Genomic DNA, 15,296 nt, shown 5'->3' on the forward strand with positions numbered 1-15,296 from the left:
AAGCTTTCGAAATGTGGTGCTACAGAAGAATGCTGAAGATTAGATGGGTAGATCACATAACTAATGAGGAGGTACTGAATCGGATTGGGGAGAAGAGGAGTTTGTGGCACAACTTGACCAGAAGAAGGGATCGGTTGGTAGGACATGTTCTGAGGCATCAAGGGATCACCAATTTAGTATTGGAGGGCAGCGTGGAGGGTAAAAATCGTAGGGGGAGACCAAGAGATGCATACACTAAGCAGATTCAGAAGGATGTAGGTTGCAGTAGGTACTGGGAGATGAAGAAGCTTGCACAGGACAGAGTAGCATGGAGAGCTGCATCAAACCAGTCTCAGGACTGAAGACCACAACAACAACAACATAAATGTGGTGGTCGGGGGGGGGGGTTGCCACCGAGGACATTGCCGAAATGGGGGTCTTAGCCGCAGCAGTTTCGTGCTCGCACTACACGACGGCTTGAAAAAGGAGAACTGAAAAAGCATAAGAATCCTGCGCTGCTTCGGATCACCTTCAAATTCCGTTCGGTGGATTTGAACGGTCCTTAGTGGTTCTACCTTGTACACAAGAGCAAACATAGCTGTCGCACTGCACTCCAGAGGAGTGAAATCATGTTCAATGTGGTTGCTAGCGCACGATTACTACATAGAAGGAGACAAGGGTAGAACAGTCAGAGAGACGTCAGTAACACCTACGAACGTGAAGAATGCCTTATTGTTGCTCACTGCACTTCAAACGGTCGTTTTCGACCGCTAAATGTGTGCAAATCAACGTCCCAAGAAAAGCGGTGGTTTCATTGACGCCATTTTTGCCACCCCTTGAGATCTTTTCGTGTCGATTCTGAGCGGCGGTGTATCTGAAATGTTTTCCTCGGCTCTTTTCTTTTTTAGTCATCAGTCTTCTGTTTTGTTTGATGCGGCCCGCCACACTCTCCCATGTGAACTTCTTCATCTCAGCCTAGCAATTGCAACCTACGTACTCAATTATTTGGTGGATGCATGAAAATCTCTGACTTCTTCTACAGTTTTTGCCCTTTACAGCTCCCTCTAGTACCATGGAAGTCATTCACTCATGTCTTAACACATGTCCTATCATCCTGTCCCTACTCCTTATCAGTGTTCCTTTCCTCCCCGATTCTGCGCAGAACCTCATTCCTTACCTTATCAGTCCACCTAATTTTCAACATTCGCCTATAGCACCACATCTCAAATTCTTCGATTCTCTTCTGTTCCGGTTTTCCGACAGTCCATGATTCACTACCATACAATGCTGTACTCCGAACGTACATTCTCAGAACTTTCTTCCTGAAATAAAGGCCGATATTTGCTATTAATAGACATCTGTTGGCCAGGAATGCCCTTTTTACCATTACTTGTATGCTTTTGATGTCCTCCTTGCTCCGCCCATCACTCGTCATTGTACTGCCTAGGTAGCAGAATTCCTTAACTTCATCTATTTTGTGACCATCAATCCTGATGTTAAGTGGCTTGCTGTACTCATTTCTAATACTACTCATTAGCTTCGTCTTTCTTCGATTTACTCTTAATCCACACTCTGCACTCATTAGGCAGATCTTTCCGTTGAGCAGATCATGTAATTCTTCATCACTTGCACTCAAGATAGCAAAATGATCAGTGAATGTATCACTGATACCGTTTCAACTTCAATTTTAATTCCACTCCTGAATCTTTCTTTTATTTCCATCATTGTTTCCTCGATGTACAGATTGAACAGTAGGGGCGAGAGGCTATATCCTTGTCTTACCCCCTATTTAATACCAGCACTTCGTTCTTGGTTGCCCACTCTTTTTATTGCCTCTTGTCTGCTGTACATAGTATACATGACCCGTCTCTGCCTATAGCTTCTCCCCACTTCTCTCAGAATTTCGAACATCTTGCACCATTTTAAATTGTGGAACGCTTTTTCGAGGTCGACAAGTTATATGAACGTGTCTCGATTTTTCTTTAGTCTTGCTTTCGTTATTAACTGCAACGTCAGAATCTCGTTCCTTTACCTTTCCTAAGGCCAAACTGATCGTCATCTTGCGCGTTCTCAATTTTCTTTTCCATCCTTCTGTATATTATTTTTGTAAGAATCTTGGATGTGTGAGCTGTTAAGATGATTGTGCGACAATTCTCGCACTTGTCAGCTCTTACTGTCTTCAGAATTGTGTGGATGATTCTTTTCCGAAAGTCAGATGGTATGTCGCCAGACTCATACATTCTACACACCAACGTGAATAGTCGTTTTGTTGCAACTTCCCCCAGTGATGTTAGAAAGTCAGGTGGAATGCTACCTATCCCTTCTGCCTTATTTGATCTTAAGTCGTCCAAAGCTCTTTTAAATTCTGATTCTAGTATTGGATACACTACCTCTTCTAAATCGACTCCTGTTTCTTCTGTCACATCAGACAAATCTTGCCCCTCATAGAGGCTCTCCGTGTATTCTTTCCACCTATCCGCTCTCTCCTCTGCATTTAATAGTCGAATTCCCGTTTCACTCTTAATGTTATCACCATTGCTTTCAATGTCACGAAAATTGTTTTGACTTTCCTGTAAGCGGAGTTTGTCCTTCCGACAGTCATTTCTTTTTCAATGTCTCCACATTTTTCCTGCAGCCATTCCGTCTTAGCTTCCCTGTACTTCCTGCTTATTTCACTCCTTAGCAACTTGTATTTCTGTATTCCTCAGTTTCCCGGAGCATTTTAGTACTTCCTCCTTTCATCGATCAATTGAAGCATTTCTTCTTACCCATGGTTTCTTCGCAGTTACCTTCTTTGTACTTACGTTTTCCTTCCCAAATTCTGTGATGGCCCGTTTTAGAGATGTCCATTCCTCTTCAACTGCCTACTGAGCTGTTCCTTGTTGGTGTATCTATAACCTTAGAGAACTTCAATCGTATCTCGTCATTCCTTAGTACTTCTTTGCGTATTGATTCTTCCTGGCTAATGCCGCAAACTTCAGTCTACTCCTCATCACTACTATATTGTGATCTGAGCCTAGATCTGCTCCTGGGTACACCTTACAATCTAGTATCTGATTTCGAAATCTCTATCTCACCATGATGTAATCTAACAGAAATCTTGCCTTATCACCCGGTCTTCTTGAAGTATACCTACTCCTCTTGTGATTCTTAAACAGATTATTCGCTGTTACCAGCTGAAACGTGTTGCACAACTCAATTAGCTTTCCTCCTCTCTCATTCCTTGTCCCAAGCCTCTATTCTCCTGTAAACTTTTTCCCTACTCCTTCCCATAAAACAGCATTCCAGTCTCCCATGACTATTAGATTTTCATCCCCATTTACATACTGTATTACCCTTTTAGTACCCTCATATACGTCACTATCTCTTCATCTTCAGCTTGCGACGTCGGCATGTATACCTGAACTATCGTTGTCTGTGCCGGTTTGCTGTCGATTATGATAAAAACCAACCTGTCACTGTACTGTTCACAGTAACACACTCTCTCCCTTCCCCTACCTTCGTATTCATAACGAATCCTAATCCCTTTATACCCTCTACTCATTTGGCCAGAAATCCTCGTCTTCTTTCCAATTCACTTCACTGACCGCTTCTGTATCTAGATTGAGTCTTTGCATTTCCCTTTTCAGATTTTCTAGTTTCCTTAGCGCGTTCAGGCTTCTGACATTCCACGCCACGAATCGTGAAACGTTATCATTTCGTTGATTATTCAGTATTTTTCTCATGGTAACCTCCCCCATAGTAGTCCCCTCCCGGAGATCCGAATAGGGGACTACTCTGGAATCTTTTGCCAATGAAGAGATCACCATGACAGTTCTTCGATTACAGGCCACATGTCCTGTGAATACACGTTACGTGTCTTTAATGCAGTGGTTTCCGTTGCCTTCTGCATCCTCATGCCGTTATCGATGCTGATTCTTCCGCCTTTAGGGGCAGTTTCCCACCCCTAGGACAAGAGAGTGCCCTGAACCTCTGTCTGCTCCTCCTCCTTCATTGTCAATGCCGTCGGCAGAATGGGGTGACTTCTTATGCCTGAAGTCTTAGGCCACCAATGCTGATTATTAAACAAAACTTAAGTAACGGAGGGATTCGAACCCGGGTCACATGAGAAAACTGCGTGATTTGAAGGCTGGGCGTCACGGTCCTGTAACTCCATCGCAGAGTCGTCAAAATAATGGGTGAATGTGCGTAAGAGGGGCTGTGGCGACCTTCCACCGTGTGACACGTCCACGGCGGCGTTGGTCAGCAATGTGGGGAAATTTCGTGACAGTGGGACATCGTCAACCCATTTTACACGTTACATGAGCGTCTGAGCTCTAGCTCTTTTATCGCAGATGTCGCCACGTTGTTGTTTGAAGCGTCTTCGATCTCTAGGGTCCGTCGCAGGACGCCACGCTTTTCCATCATCAAGGAGGTAGTCTGTACATACCTTTGAGCACAATTTGAGACTCATGCATCACAGTGGAAGAATATTTCCGGGTTTAAAAAAAGTAACTTGTTAATTCTGCTGTGCAGTGTACTTCACAGTGATTGGTTTGTAATGGATGGGCGAAGGAGGGGTGGGGAGATGGCAAAGAAGGGGAAACTAGGAGCATGACTACAGCATTAGTCAAGGTCAAGATCAAAGTTCAAAGGGAACTGATCCCTGCCCCTTAATGTTGGCATCGCAAAGGCTAAAGGTCATACTTTTCCCAGAATCCTCATTACCTTCCTGCTGCTACAAGAACCGAATAAATGCTGCAAATTGTGAGACACATTAAATATTGTTTTTCGTGAAACTTCGATGAAGCAAGCAGAAGTTTATAAGTGATATACTCGTTTCGAAGAAGGCTGTCAAAACTTTAAAGATGACGACAGCCTTCGATTCCGCAGCACATTATCAACTGATGAAAGTGTGCAAAAAGTGAATGAACTGATTATATTACAAAAATACTGAATTTCGAACAAAAACCGCAGCGAATGCTAGTTGCTCAGAAGTCGTTATATGTAGTCAGCTACAAGTCTGAACTACTGCAACGTGTCATAACAGGTGACAAAACGTGTTTACAGAGATGACGCATTCTGTGTCACTAAGAACGAAAAAGCTTCGACAAGTGCAGTCGGATGTGAAGGTTATGCCCGCTGTGTTCTTGGATTTTTATGTCAAAGTACAACACGAGTTCATGCCATAGTGTCTAACGATATGTAGTACTGCCGATAAGTTTAACGACATAAGCGTGAATGAATCCAAAAAAATCACAGGTATTTGTGTCGAAACTATTCATGGGTTTTGCACGACAAAAAGTCACCTTCTCACAGTTAGTTTGCTTGTTCGTGAAGTTCTGGTAAAAAACAAGGTGTAATGATGCCACAATCTCCATATTTGCCATACATGACCAGTCTTAAAGGGCTGTCGTTACGCAACACTTAGACTAGATTAACAAAGCGCCGCTGAGACAGCTAAATGCTGTCTGAAAGATCGACTTCAAGAAATGGTGCGGGGATAGGACAATGGTTTGGCATAAGTGTATAATATTTATTATTGTTTGAATACACCTAATGTAGACCTATCTCCTTGAAATCTGAAATTGAACTGTATTTCAAAATGGCTCTGAGCACTATGGGTTTTAACATCGGAGGTCGTCAGTCCCTTAGAACTTAGAACTACTTAAACCTAACTAACCTAAGGACATCACACACATCCATGCCCGAGGCAGGATTCGAACCTGCGACCGTCGCGGTCTCGTGGTTCCAGACTGTAGCGCCTAGAACCGCTCGGCCACTCTGGCCGGCGAACTGTATTTCTTTAGAGCCTTACTCTCGTGTTTTGGACCTCTAGGACAGTGAGAGGTATAGAGATTAGTTGAAAAGTTCAAAGGGTAGTGCACAACGGCGTGTCAGTTTGCGTTCTGGCATATTGTAAACGGACTCGTTGCTGCTTACCTTCTCGTAGAAGTGGTCCAGCATCCTGTCGTCCAGCAGCTCGTCTGGGTAGGCGATTTGGGCGACCATCGACTTGGCTTTCTCGAGTGCCTTCTTTCTGCACATCACATCACACCAAATTACATCACAGAGTGTTAGTACATGCAAGGTGTTTGTAGGTATGACTGACATAAGGAAGGACAAAATAAAATTTTTTGGAAAGAGTAAGAGATTGGGCGTACCTATATCTATCGTCATCCACATACGTATTCAGCAATCCACCGTACGGTGCGTGGAGGAGGGTTCCTTGCAAACGTTTTCCTCCATCCCTTTCCTGTTCCACCCCCAACTGAAATGAGCTAATTTCATTGAAACTCCCCCAGGAAAACTATATAGACTATTCGTCCTCCCCACAAACTACTTTAAGGTAACTTTCCTGTGAATTTTTTGGAAAAATACTAACAATTTTTATAAAGTTTGAGCCGTCACGCCATTGAGTTAGTAGACTGTTCTGTCTGGCGCCACTGGCTCAAAGATAGTATCGACTATCCCTTTTGCGGCCCCATAGCCAATATCTTACAGGAAGAGTTGGTATCTGTGGGCTGTGTCCTTAGAAGGTGTACCGGAGTACTTTACCAGGGTCAGCGTCGGCTGCAAACAGCAGGCCGACATCCAGTCAGTTGGTTGGCCACATTCGTGTCGGAAGACCTCTCGTGGTCTGGCTGCCCTCTTCTACCTGGCTTTTTTCGGCACCGCTCAGTAACCGCCGCGACGCACCGTGGATGCATGGAGTTGCTTGATGATGAAGGGGAGTAACATTCTCTAATCAACGTGGTGATTTGTGTCATTGTCTACCTATCCTCCTAACTATTTTCTGGTTTGTACCCGAACCTCAGAGTTTTACTCGGTCGGCTCTTTGGTGGTAAATATAGGCTGTAGTATTGTACTAAGACACTAGTTGCCGTTTGAAATTTTGTCCAGCTATTATATTGCCTTTCCTTTCTGGTTTGCACCCGATCATTAATATTGTAATGAATCAGCTCCTGGTCGTAAATACAGCCGGAACAGTTGTACTAAGTCACAGGTTGCCGTTAAACAAAACAGCGGCCCTGTGGTTAAATTTAGATGTTAACCGTTTCAATTGTAATTGCAATTGTAATTGCAATAGCCGTAATCCGAACAAACTGTTGTGCTATGCTATACACTTCTGTGTTTATTGGTGTATTTTTAGCTGGATCTTGTGGTTCCGCCGAGTGAGTTCTCTTGTAATAAGTGTTCACGAGTAAAGTTTTAAGACGTTCCTTCAGAGCGGTCTTAATAACTGACAAGCAGTTAACTTTGAAAATATTAAGAGCCAAGTGTCATCAGGGCTTTAGTCAAAATAAGATTGGCAAAAGGGACGGGGTTGGATCCAGTCGCACCTTAGTTATCGACTAAAATTAAGAGGTTGGTTGCTTTGAAGTAAGCCTTATCATCGTCATATTGTTTCCTAATCTGTTTAACTTTCAAGCACAGGTGCGCGTCTTAACCCTGAACCTCTCCACATGCAGCTTTCAAACTAAAAGTTACGTCATCTGTTTTGAGTAACTGAATTACTCTTGTCACCAGTGGTCCTTATATAGTTTTCATGTGTTGCAGAAGGGCATTCAATAAGAGAAACCCTGTCCAGCGGGGTAGTAAAAGACCAGAGTTTCACCCGATAACGGACGGGCTGCAGGTCCGGTCGTCTTGTAATTATTGTAATATTGTTTGCTGATTCGATTTCTCTTGTAAAGCTAACTCATTGTGAATTCTTACATGTTAGTAGGATACAAACCGTAGAACAGTACGACGGTTACTTAGTGGATATTTTGATACACAGTTGATCACTTTAGTTCTTACACTGACTTAACAGCAGTGCTGTTTGCGAGAATAAGTAAGTTTAATTTCTTATTTGTCGCCCCACACTTCGAAGCTATGCATTGAACATCTTACTTAGACGCTTGAAACTGTAAGTAAAAATTTACAATATGTTTATCTAAAAGACAGACCACTATCATGTCATTTCAGGCAGAAGTTTTTATTCTATAAATATTTTCATATGAAAATCAAAATTAACGTTAGTTTCTATAACTAATCACTGTGTACTTTCCTTCCTGTTGGTAGCACGTTAGTGTGTGTAGCTCAATTTTCTCCAAATAGTCTCCTAAAACATCGCAATAGTTTCAGACAGATTTTTCGTGTATAAAACGTGTGGCTGATAAAATTTAAGCCTCGGGAAATTCACTTGAAAGATACTTATGATCTATAACTCACCTCTGTAGTTCCTGATACATTCCAGTCCCATAGTCTTGTTCGTTTACACGTAATCACCTTCTCTCTTACTTTCCTTGTTTGTCCTTGTCATTCTGGCCTCTAGGACCAAACTGTCAACTTTGGCCACTCTCATGGAATCAATTGCTGCCAGTGATTGTCTCCTGTTGAACCCAGAAGACATTCCTAGCAACACTAGAAAATCACATCTGCTAACTACCCCACCAGTAAAATTAATTCCAGCATCTAACAAACCTAATCTCAAAGTCTTGAATGCAACAAACATTGTTTTTGGCAGGCGTTGCCATATAAAACTCTTGAAAAAGCGCCGTGACAATAGTTTACTGTTACTTAGATCCATGTTTCTGGGGTTAATTGCTTCTATCACTGGAAATGGCAGGGAGTGATGGTGAGCACCAACTTCACCAGTTTCAAGTTCTTTCCCGTATCCACACCTGATGGAGTCCACCTAACATGCTGTTGTTTTATAAATAATTTTCCACAATCTATACTTCCTGGCAAATAAACCGATTGCCGTAAAACATAAATTTTTCAGTACCAAAATCGTTTTTCAGGTATAATTACTTTCGAGAATGACAAACTAGCGAAAAGTGAAATTACAGAAAAGCTTACAAGCAAAACAACACTCGAAACCACAAGGGAAAATATACAGGCATCACATAGCGTGTTTCCTGGCTGGCTGCCAACACGACAAACAGTTGTATAGCACATCGTTCTTAATTGGGAGTGTAATTTCACATGTCAAAGCACCGGAAAGATGGTTGTGGCTGCATACCGAGAGATGTTTAAGTCTCCTTCTAAACAAAGTCCCGATATCCAATTATTGCTTAAAAGGTCTAAAAGTTGATATAAGTTGGAAAACAGAAAACTGATTTTTGAAGAGGATTTATCAGCAATTGACCTTAAGCGCTCGGCCTGTTTCACGTAGCTTTTCAACGTTAAAAGAAGTGATACTGTCAGGCAGCAGACGACTAATACAATATTCGAAGGTTACAGGGTTGTTTATCCTATGCATCTGCATTAGCTTCAGTTTTTCCGCATTTAGGGGAAGCTGCCACTGATCGACCAGAATAGGAGTTTTGTCGACGTCACCCTGGATCCTCCCGCCGTGGCTCTACAGCGACACAACCGCTGCACGGTAACGCGGCATCAGCAGTCGCAGACAGCTGTTCGCCCTGCCTGTCAGGTCGTTTCTGTGTACAGAGAAAAAGACCGGACTATCGTACGATAGCTTTGTCTCTGACGAACATTCGCCAATCAAGAAAATATACTAGGTTTTGCTGTTTAAAAGCTCTTTCAGCCACTTAGATATCTGATAACTTATTCGATATGCTAGGACCTCCATTGGCAACCTGCAATGTGGCGGTGTGTCCAAAACTTTCTGGAAATGTTGGAATGCAGAATCTGCCTTCTGCTCTTCAGCCACGGTTTGCAGGATATCATGAGAGAAAAGGTCGATGTGTTTCGTACGATCGATACCTTGTATATACTTCTTTATTTGCGGATGCAAGCGTTTTTCCCCTTCAATAAAATTTGTTATATTCGAGTTTGAATATGCTCAAGAATTATGCAGCAAACCAACGTTAAACTTGTTATGTGATTTTTCAAATGTTTGTTACGCGTTCCATTGATCAATATCATGGTAACCGTCATGATGTAGCGCATGTAAAGTGTATAAGAAATGCACAAATGAATCAATGTTTTTTATTTTATTTTATTTTATTTTTTTATTTATTTTTTTTAAGTTTAAAAATTTGTTACCTACCTCATATCCTTAAATGGCACAAAACGATGCATGTATTATACCTATAGATCTATTTATTTCTATTCAAGAATTCATCTTCACTATAGAAAGAGTTGTCAAGGAGATATGATTTCAGTTTATTTTTAAAACTATAACTGCTGTCTGTCAAACATCTTATTTCTTCTGGTGATTCATCGAAAAGTTTTACAGCAGCATATTTTATCCCTTTATCTGCCAAAGATAGGTTAAGTAGAGAGTAGTGACTTTCTTTCTTCTGGTATTATAATCGTGGATGTCACTGTTGCCGGCCGGTGTGGCCGAGCGGTTCTAGGTGCTTCAGTCTGGAACCGCGTGACCGCTACGGTCGCAGGTTCGAATCCTGCCTCGGGCATGGATGTGTGTGATGTCCTTAGGTTAGTTAGGTTTAAGTAGTTCTAAGTTCTAGGGGACTCATGACCTCAGAAGTTAAGTCCCATAGTGCTCAGAGCCATTTTTGATGTCACTGTTGTTTATAAACTGGTCCATGTTGTACGGAACAAATTTTATTACCGAGTACACGTACCGTGAGGCAGTTGTAAGAATTCATAAACTTTGGAAGAGATGCCTACAAAACGGGCGACTGTGACACCCACACATTATTCCAACCACTTTCTTTTGAGCAATGAATACTTTTTGCCTTATTGTTGAGCTACCCCAAAATATTATTCCGTAGGACATCAGAGAGTGAAAGTATCCAAAGTATGTTAGGTTGCTAATTTCTGTATCCTCAAAATTAGGAACTATTCTATATGCAAAGGTTTCTGAACCTAGTCGCTGAAGACCCAAAATATCTATTTTCCAGTTAAGATTCCCATCTACATGTAGACCCAAAACTTGGTATGCTCTACCCTAGCTACTCACTAAGTTGATTTGTTATATTTATTGTAGGAACTCTGTAGAAAATTGGACGTACTCTATATTTTCAAAGTTGAGAGCAAGCCCATTCCCAGAAAACCAATCAGTAACTTCCCCAAAGATGTTATTTCAATCATTTTCTATTGGAGTTTCTTTTCCTGTTTTAATAATGATGCTTGTATCATCAGCAAACAGTGTCAGTTTAGCTTCTTGTTTCAGATAAGAAGGGAGGTCATTGACATATATCAAGAACAGAACAGACCCATGTAAAACCCTGTGGAACACCTAATGTAATTTCATCGCAGTTAGATGAAGTGGGAAACTCCCTCAAATCACTTACACCATGTAAATATAGGTATGACCATTGTTTCGCCCTTCTTAAATACTGGAGACACCCGTCCTTCAGTTTTCCGGTCGATTACGACGTGATACTGGACTAGATATTTTGCAGATGTGCAACGGCACATGCCTAGGTTAGAGAGCTCGATAACAGAGAAAAAGCTCCTGTTGCAGTTCACTTGAGCATCGCAACAGCACGGCGCCCGCCAGACTCCACCGCCCTCGTGCCGGTGGGTTCTCCGCTGGCAAACGAAAGCAGGTGCAATTAAGCATAGTGGCATATGTGACATTATTGCCAGCAGTAGCAAGAAAAACCAGGTTTGGAATGTGCTGGTCATTGGATCAGATCAAGGATCCATCGGCCCACGACCACCATAGTGTCAGCTTCCACTTGCAGCGGCGCTGTGCCGTGCTGCTGCGAATAAAGTTCCACTCAGTTTGTGGTGAGTCGCTTCTAACATGCACACCTCCTTGAACTCAGTGAAATGCAGTTCCATCCGGAAGAAGCTATAGAAAAATCAGCTTCACACTTTGCAGCCACAAGTCGCACTAGAAATTGTTTTGCCAGTGGAAGATTAAGAATAGTTAAATGAAAGTCTGATGTGCATAACATTTCTCCATATTACGGTAAGTTTGAATACACCACTTACTAACAAGCCTTATTCTGAGCTGTACGAAGTCTGGAAAGTCCACATGCACATATAATTTATTCTCGCAGCCAGTTTATGGAAATTGTTAGTTATATTTCACAGAAAGTCCTAACTGAATATCATGACCAACACTGCTAGACCGCAAGAAACCGGTGACGCTCTATTGCAACATATCACAAATAAAAATTTAAAAGAACAGCATTTGATATCTGTTAGACCGCAAGAAACCGGTGACGCTCTATTGCAACATATCACCGGTGACGCTCTATTGCAACATATCACAAATAAAAATTTAAAAGAACAGCATTTGATATCTGTTAGACCGCAAGAAACCGGTGACGCTCTATTGCAACATATCACAAATAAAAATTTAAAAGAACAGCATTTGATATCTGTTAGCTATAATAGCAGTAACAAAGACGCATTTTACTCCGACGACGATTCTCATACTCCGCAATAGGCGCACGTATAGAACAGACCGACAAGATAGAAGAGGAGGTGGCTGAACCGCTATTGCCATAAAAACAAACATCACACATCATCTTGAAACACTTCCACCATTTCAGTCACTACAAGCAACCGCCGTCACCGTTCACAACGCCATAGAAAATAAAGCAATAATCGCAGCTTACATCAGTCCGAATAAACAACTAATTAAAGAACACCTCAGTACATTTTTTCACCGTTTCCCTAAGATTCTAAAGTTAGGAGACTTTAACGCAAAACATGAATCCTGGAACTTTATCAAGACGAACAGAAAAGGACAGTTATACGACGCACAAGCCGAACTAGAATGTACAGTCCACGTTCCACACCAGCCTACAAGAATTCCGAATGTTCAAAATCAAACTTCAGATGCCCTTGACATTGTACGAACCAAGAATATAAATCTCAATTCACAGCTACGAACCATCAATGACCTGTCATCCGATCATCAACCTGTCCTTGGCCTCATCCAACGAGCAGCTCTACAAATATCACTTCCACAACAAATAGAAATCAACTGGGACCAAACAGCAGATATTTAACAAACAACATCGCTCCGACAATGAACTGAGACAACAAAAACAGTATCAACATTGCAATAGAAGTTCTCACCAGGAAAATTAAAACAGTCGCAAAGAGAGCATCCACAATACAAATCCGGAACTATACCACGACACCATACCACCACTACTAGAAGAACTTAAAATACAACGGAACAGATACAGAAGACGCTGGCAACAATTTCATAATCCTCGTGACAAACAAGAAATGAAAAGACTTTCAAGAGAACTACACCGACGAGTAATAGAATGGCGGCAACAATTATGGGAAGACAAAATGGCAGATTTCCTACTACAAACACACACAGCTATCAACGGACCCGGCGGATTAATATTTGACACACTAGCAAAAGCTCAACTATTTGCCGACGAGTACAATATACAAATGTCCCTACCACATAATGAACAAGAAAACCCACACAATAGAGACAACGAAGCCGACAGAATCCGACACGTCTTACAACAGTTTCGAAATACACCGTCAACAGAAAGACCTCTACTCACTACACCAGCAGAAATAAAGAAGCTAATATCGGAAACAAAAAATACAGCACCAGGCACCGATCAAATATCTAATACTCATCTAAAACATCTACCACGTAAAGCAATAGTTCTACTAACAAAAATAATTAACAGCTGTCTACTACTGGAATACTTTCAAGACAATTGGAAAACCGCGAAAATAGTACCGATCCCAAAACCGGGCTAAAACCCTGCGGAAGCAATAAATCACAGACCGATAAGTTTACTTCCAACACTTGGCAAAGTACCTGAAAGAATCATCTTAAAACGCCTACAACTATACCTCATTGAACACAATATAATGCGCCCACAACAATTCTGTTTTACTTCAATATTATCATCAGAGCTACAGCTAATCCGCATCACAGAATACATCCAGCACAATTTCAACCTCAGCATATCCACAACAGACGTCTTCTTCGACATTTCCAAAACATACTACAAAGTATGGAAGGAAAATACAATAGCTAGACTACACCAAACAACGCCGATTCCAGATTGTTACATAAAAATGATTGATGGTTTTTTACAAAATAGACAATTCTTCGTTACAATACAAGGGAAGAGATCAACTACCAAAATACCCGTAGCCGGAATCCCGCAAGGATCGGTCCTATCACCTATACTATTCAATCTCTACATCAACGATCTACCTACTTTACCACACGTAACCCTAAGCCTCTGTGCAGACGACACAGCCTTCTTGACATTCGGACGAAATATCGACCTAATCACAGCAAGAGCACAACGACAAATCGATATCATGAAAGAATGAGCACATCAGAACAAGATTAGTTTTAACGCCACTACAACAGCAGCAGTATTTTTTACTAAGAAGATATTACCGAGACTAAGAACGCAATTACAGGTCGCAGATCAACCCAAACCGTGGAGCTCGTAAACGAAATATTTGGTAATACATTTGGACAAATCTCTAACATTCAAAGATAACACCACAGAAAGAAAAAGTGCCGCACAGAAAATGATGAATATGCTAATTCCGTTTTTCAAAAGAAAAGAGTTAAACACTAAAACAAAACTCCAATTATACAAATCCACGATCCAGCCAGCAATACTATATGGAGCGGCAGCATGGTGCACTACATGCAGAACTAACATTTAACAGCTGCAGATACTTCAAAATACATGCCTGAGGTGGCCCCTCGCTGGACGAGGGTAGCAGGAATGCACGAACAGCTACAAGAGAAGACAATTGCAGAAAAAATTCAAGATTACGCACAAAAAATTTTCCAAAAATTTGACACATGCCGAAAATATACCCCCCAAACTCAGAACCGTCGCAACAATAGTACCCCAACCATGGCACACGTACAAAGTACCCAAATCAATAGTTCCAGGATAAATACGAACAAAATAACTGAAATAGACAATTAACTTCAGTACCAAGACCATCAACCAGAACAAGAAACTTCAAGAAATCAAGCGCCAAAATTTCCCTAGAAAATAAAATATGAAAAAATTACAGAAGAACAATGGACCCCAAAGTGAGAGCCCAGTCCCTTCTGAATGTTTTTTTTTTAAATAAAGCCGTGAAAAACTTTCCCTTTCCTAAACATAAAAAAACAAGTAGAGACCGCCGAAGGCGGGTACATTTCGGACAAAAAAAAACATAATCAGTCTTACGTAACAAAATGTTCACTTTCGCTAGTAACCAACATGCAACGCACAATTTCGTGATTAAAAATGTCAGCAGAAATGTATTAAATCGAACTCGTCTTTCACACCTTGTGGCACTTCTCAAACGTTTTGGAACCGAAATATTACAATAGTAATAATTTTCATTGGAGCACCGAGCAATAGGACTGATCGCGACATCCAAGCCCTAACTCTCCTTATCTCTCTACACAAAATACGAGAGAGTATGCTAATTTCTGATGGTCAGCAAAA

General features: G+C 41.4%; 1 protein-coding gene across 3 annotated transcripts in view; it reads right to left on the reverse strand.

The window, feature by feature from the left end:
- LOC126236074 (neprilysin-2-like) overlaps window positions 1-15,296 on the reverse strand; it is a 213,838-nt gene that overhangs the window by 63,239 nt on the left and 135,303 nt on the right. For all 3 annotated transcript variants that reach the window (XM_049945133.1, XM_049945132.1, XM_049945134.1), the window contains exon 10: window positions 5,902-5,998. In XM_049945133.1, coding sequence (XP_049801090.1) covers window positions 5,902-5,998 — 97 coding nt within the window. The remainder of the gene's footprint in view (window positions 1-5,901; window positions 5,999-15,296) is intronic.

The sequence above is a fragment of the Schistocerca nitens genome, chromosome 2 (genome assembly GCF_023898315.1).
Source record: "Schistocerca nitens isolate TAMUIC-IGC-003100 chromosome 2, iqSchNite1.1, whole genome shotgun sequence".
NCBI lineage: Eukaryota > Metazoa > Arthropoda > Insecta > Orthoptera > Acrididae > Schistocerca > Schistocerca nitens.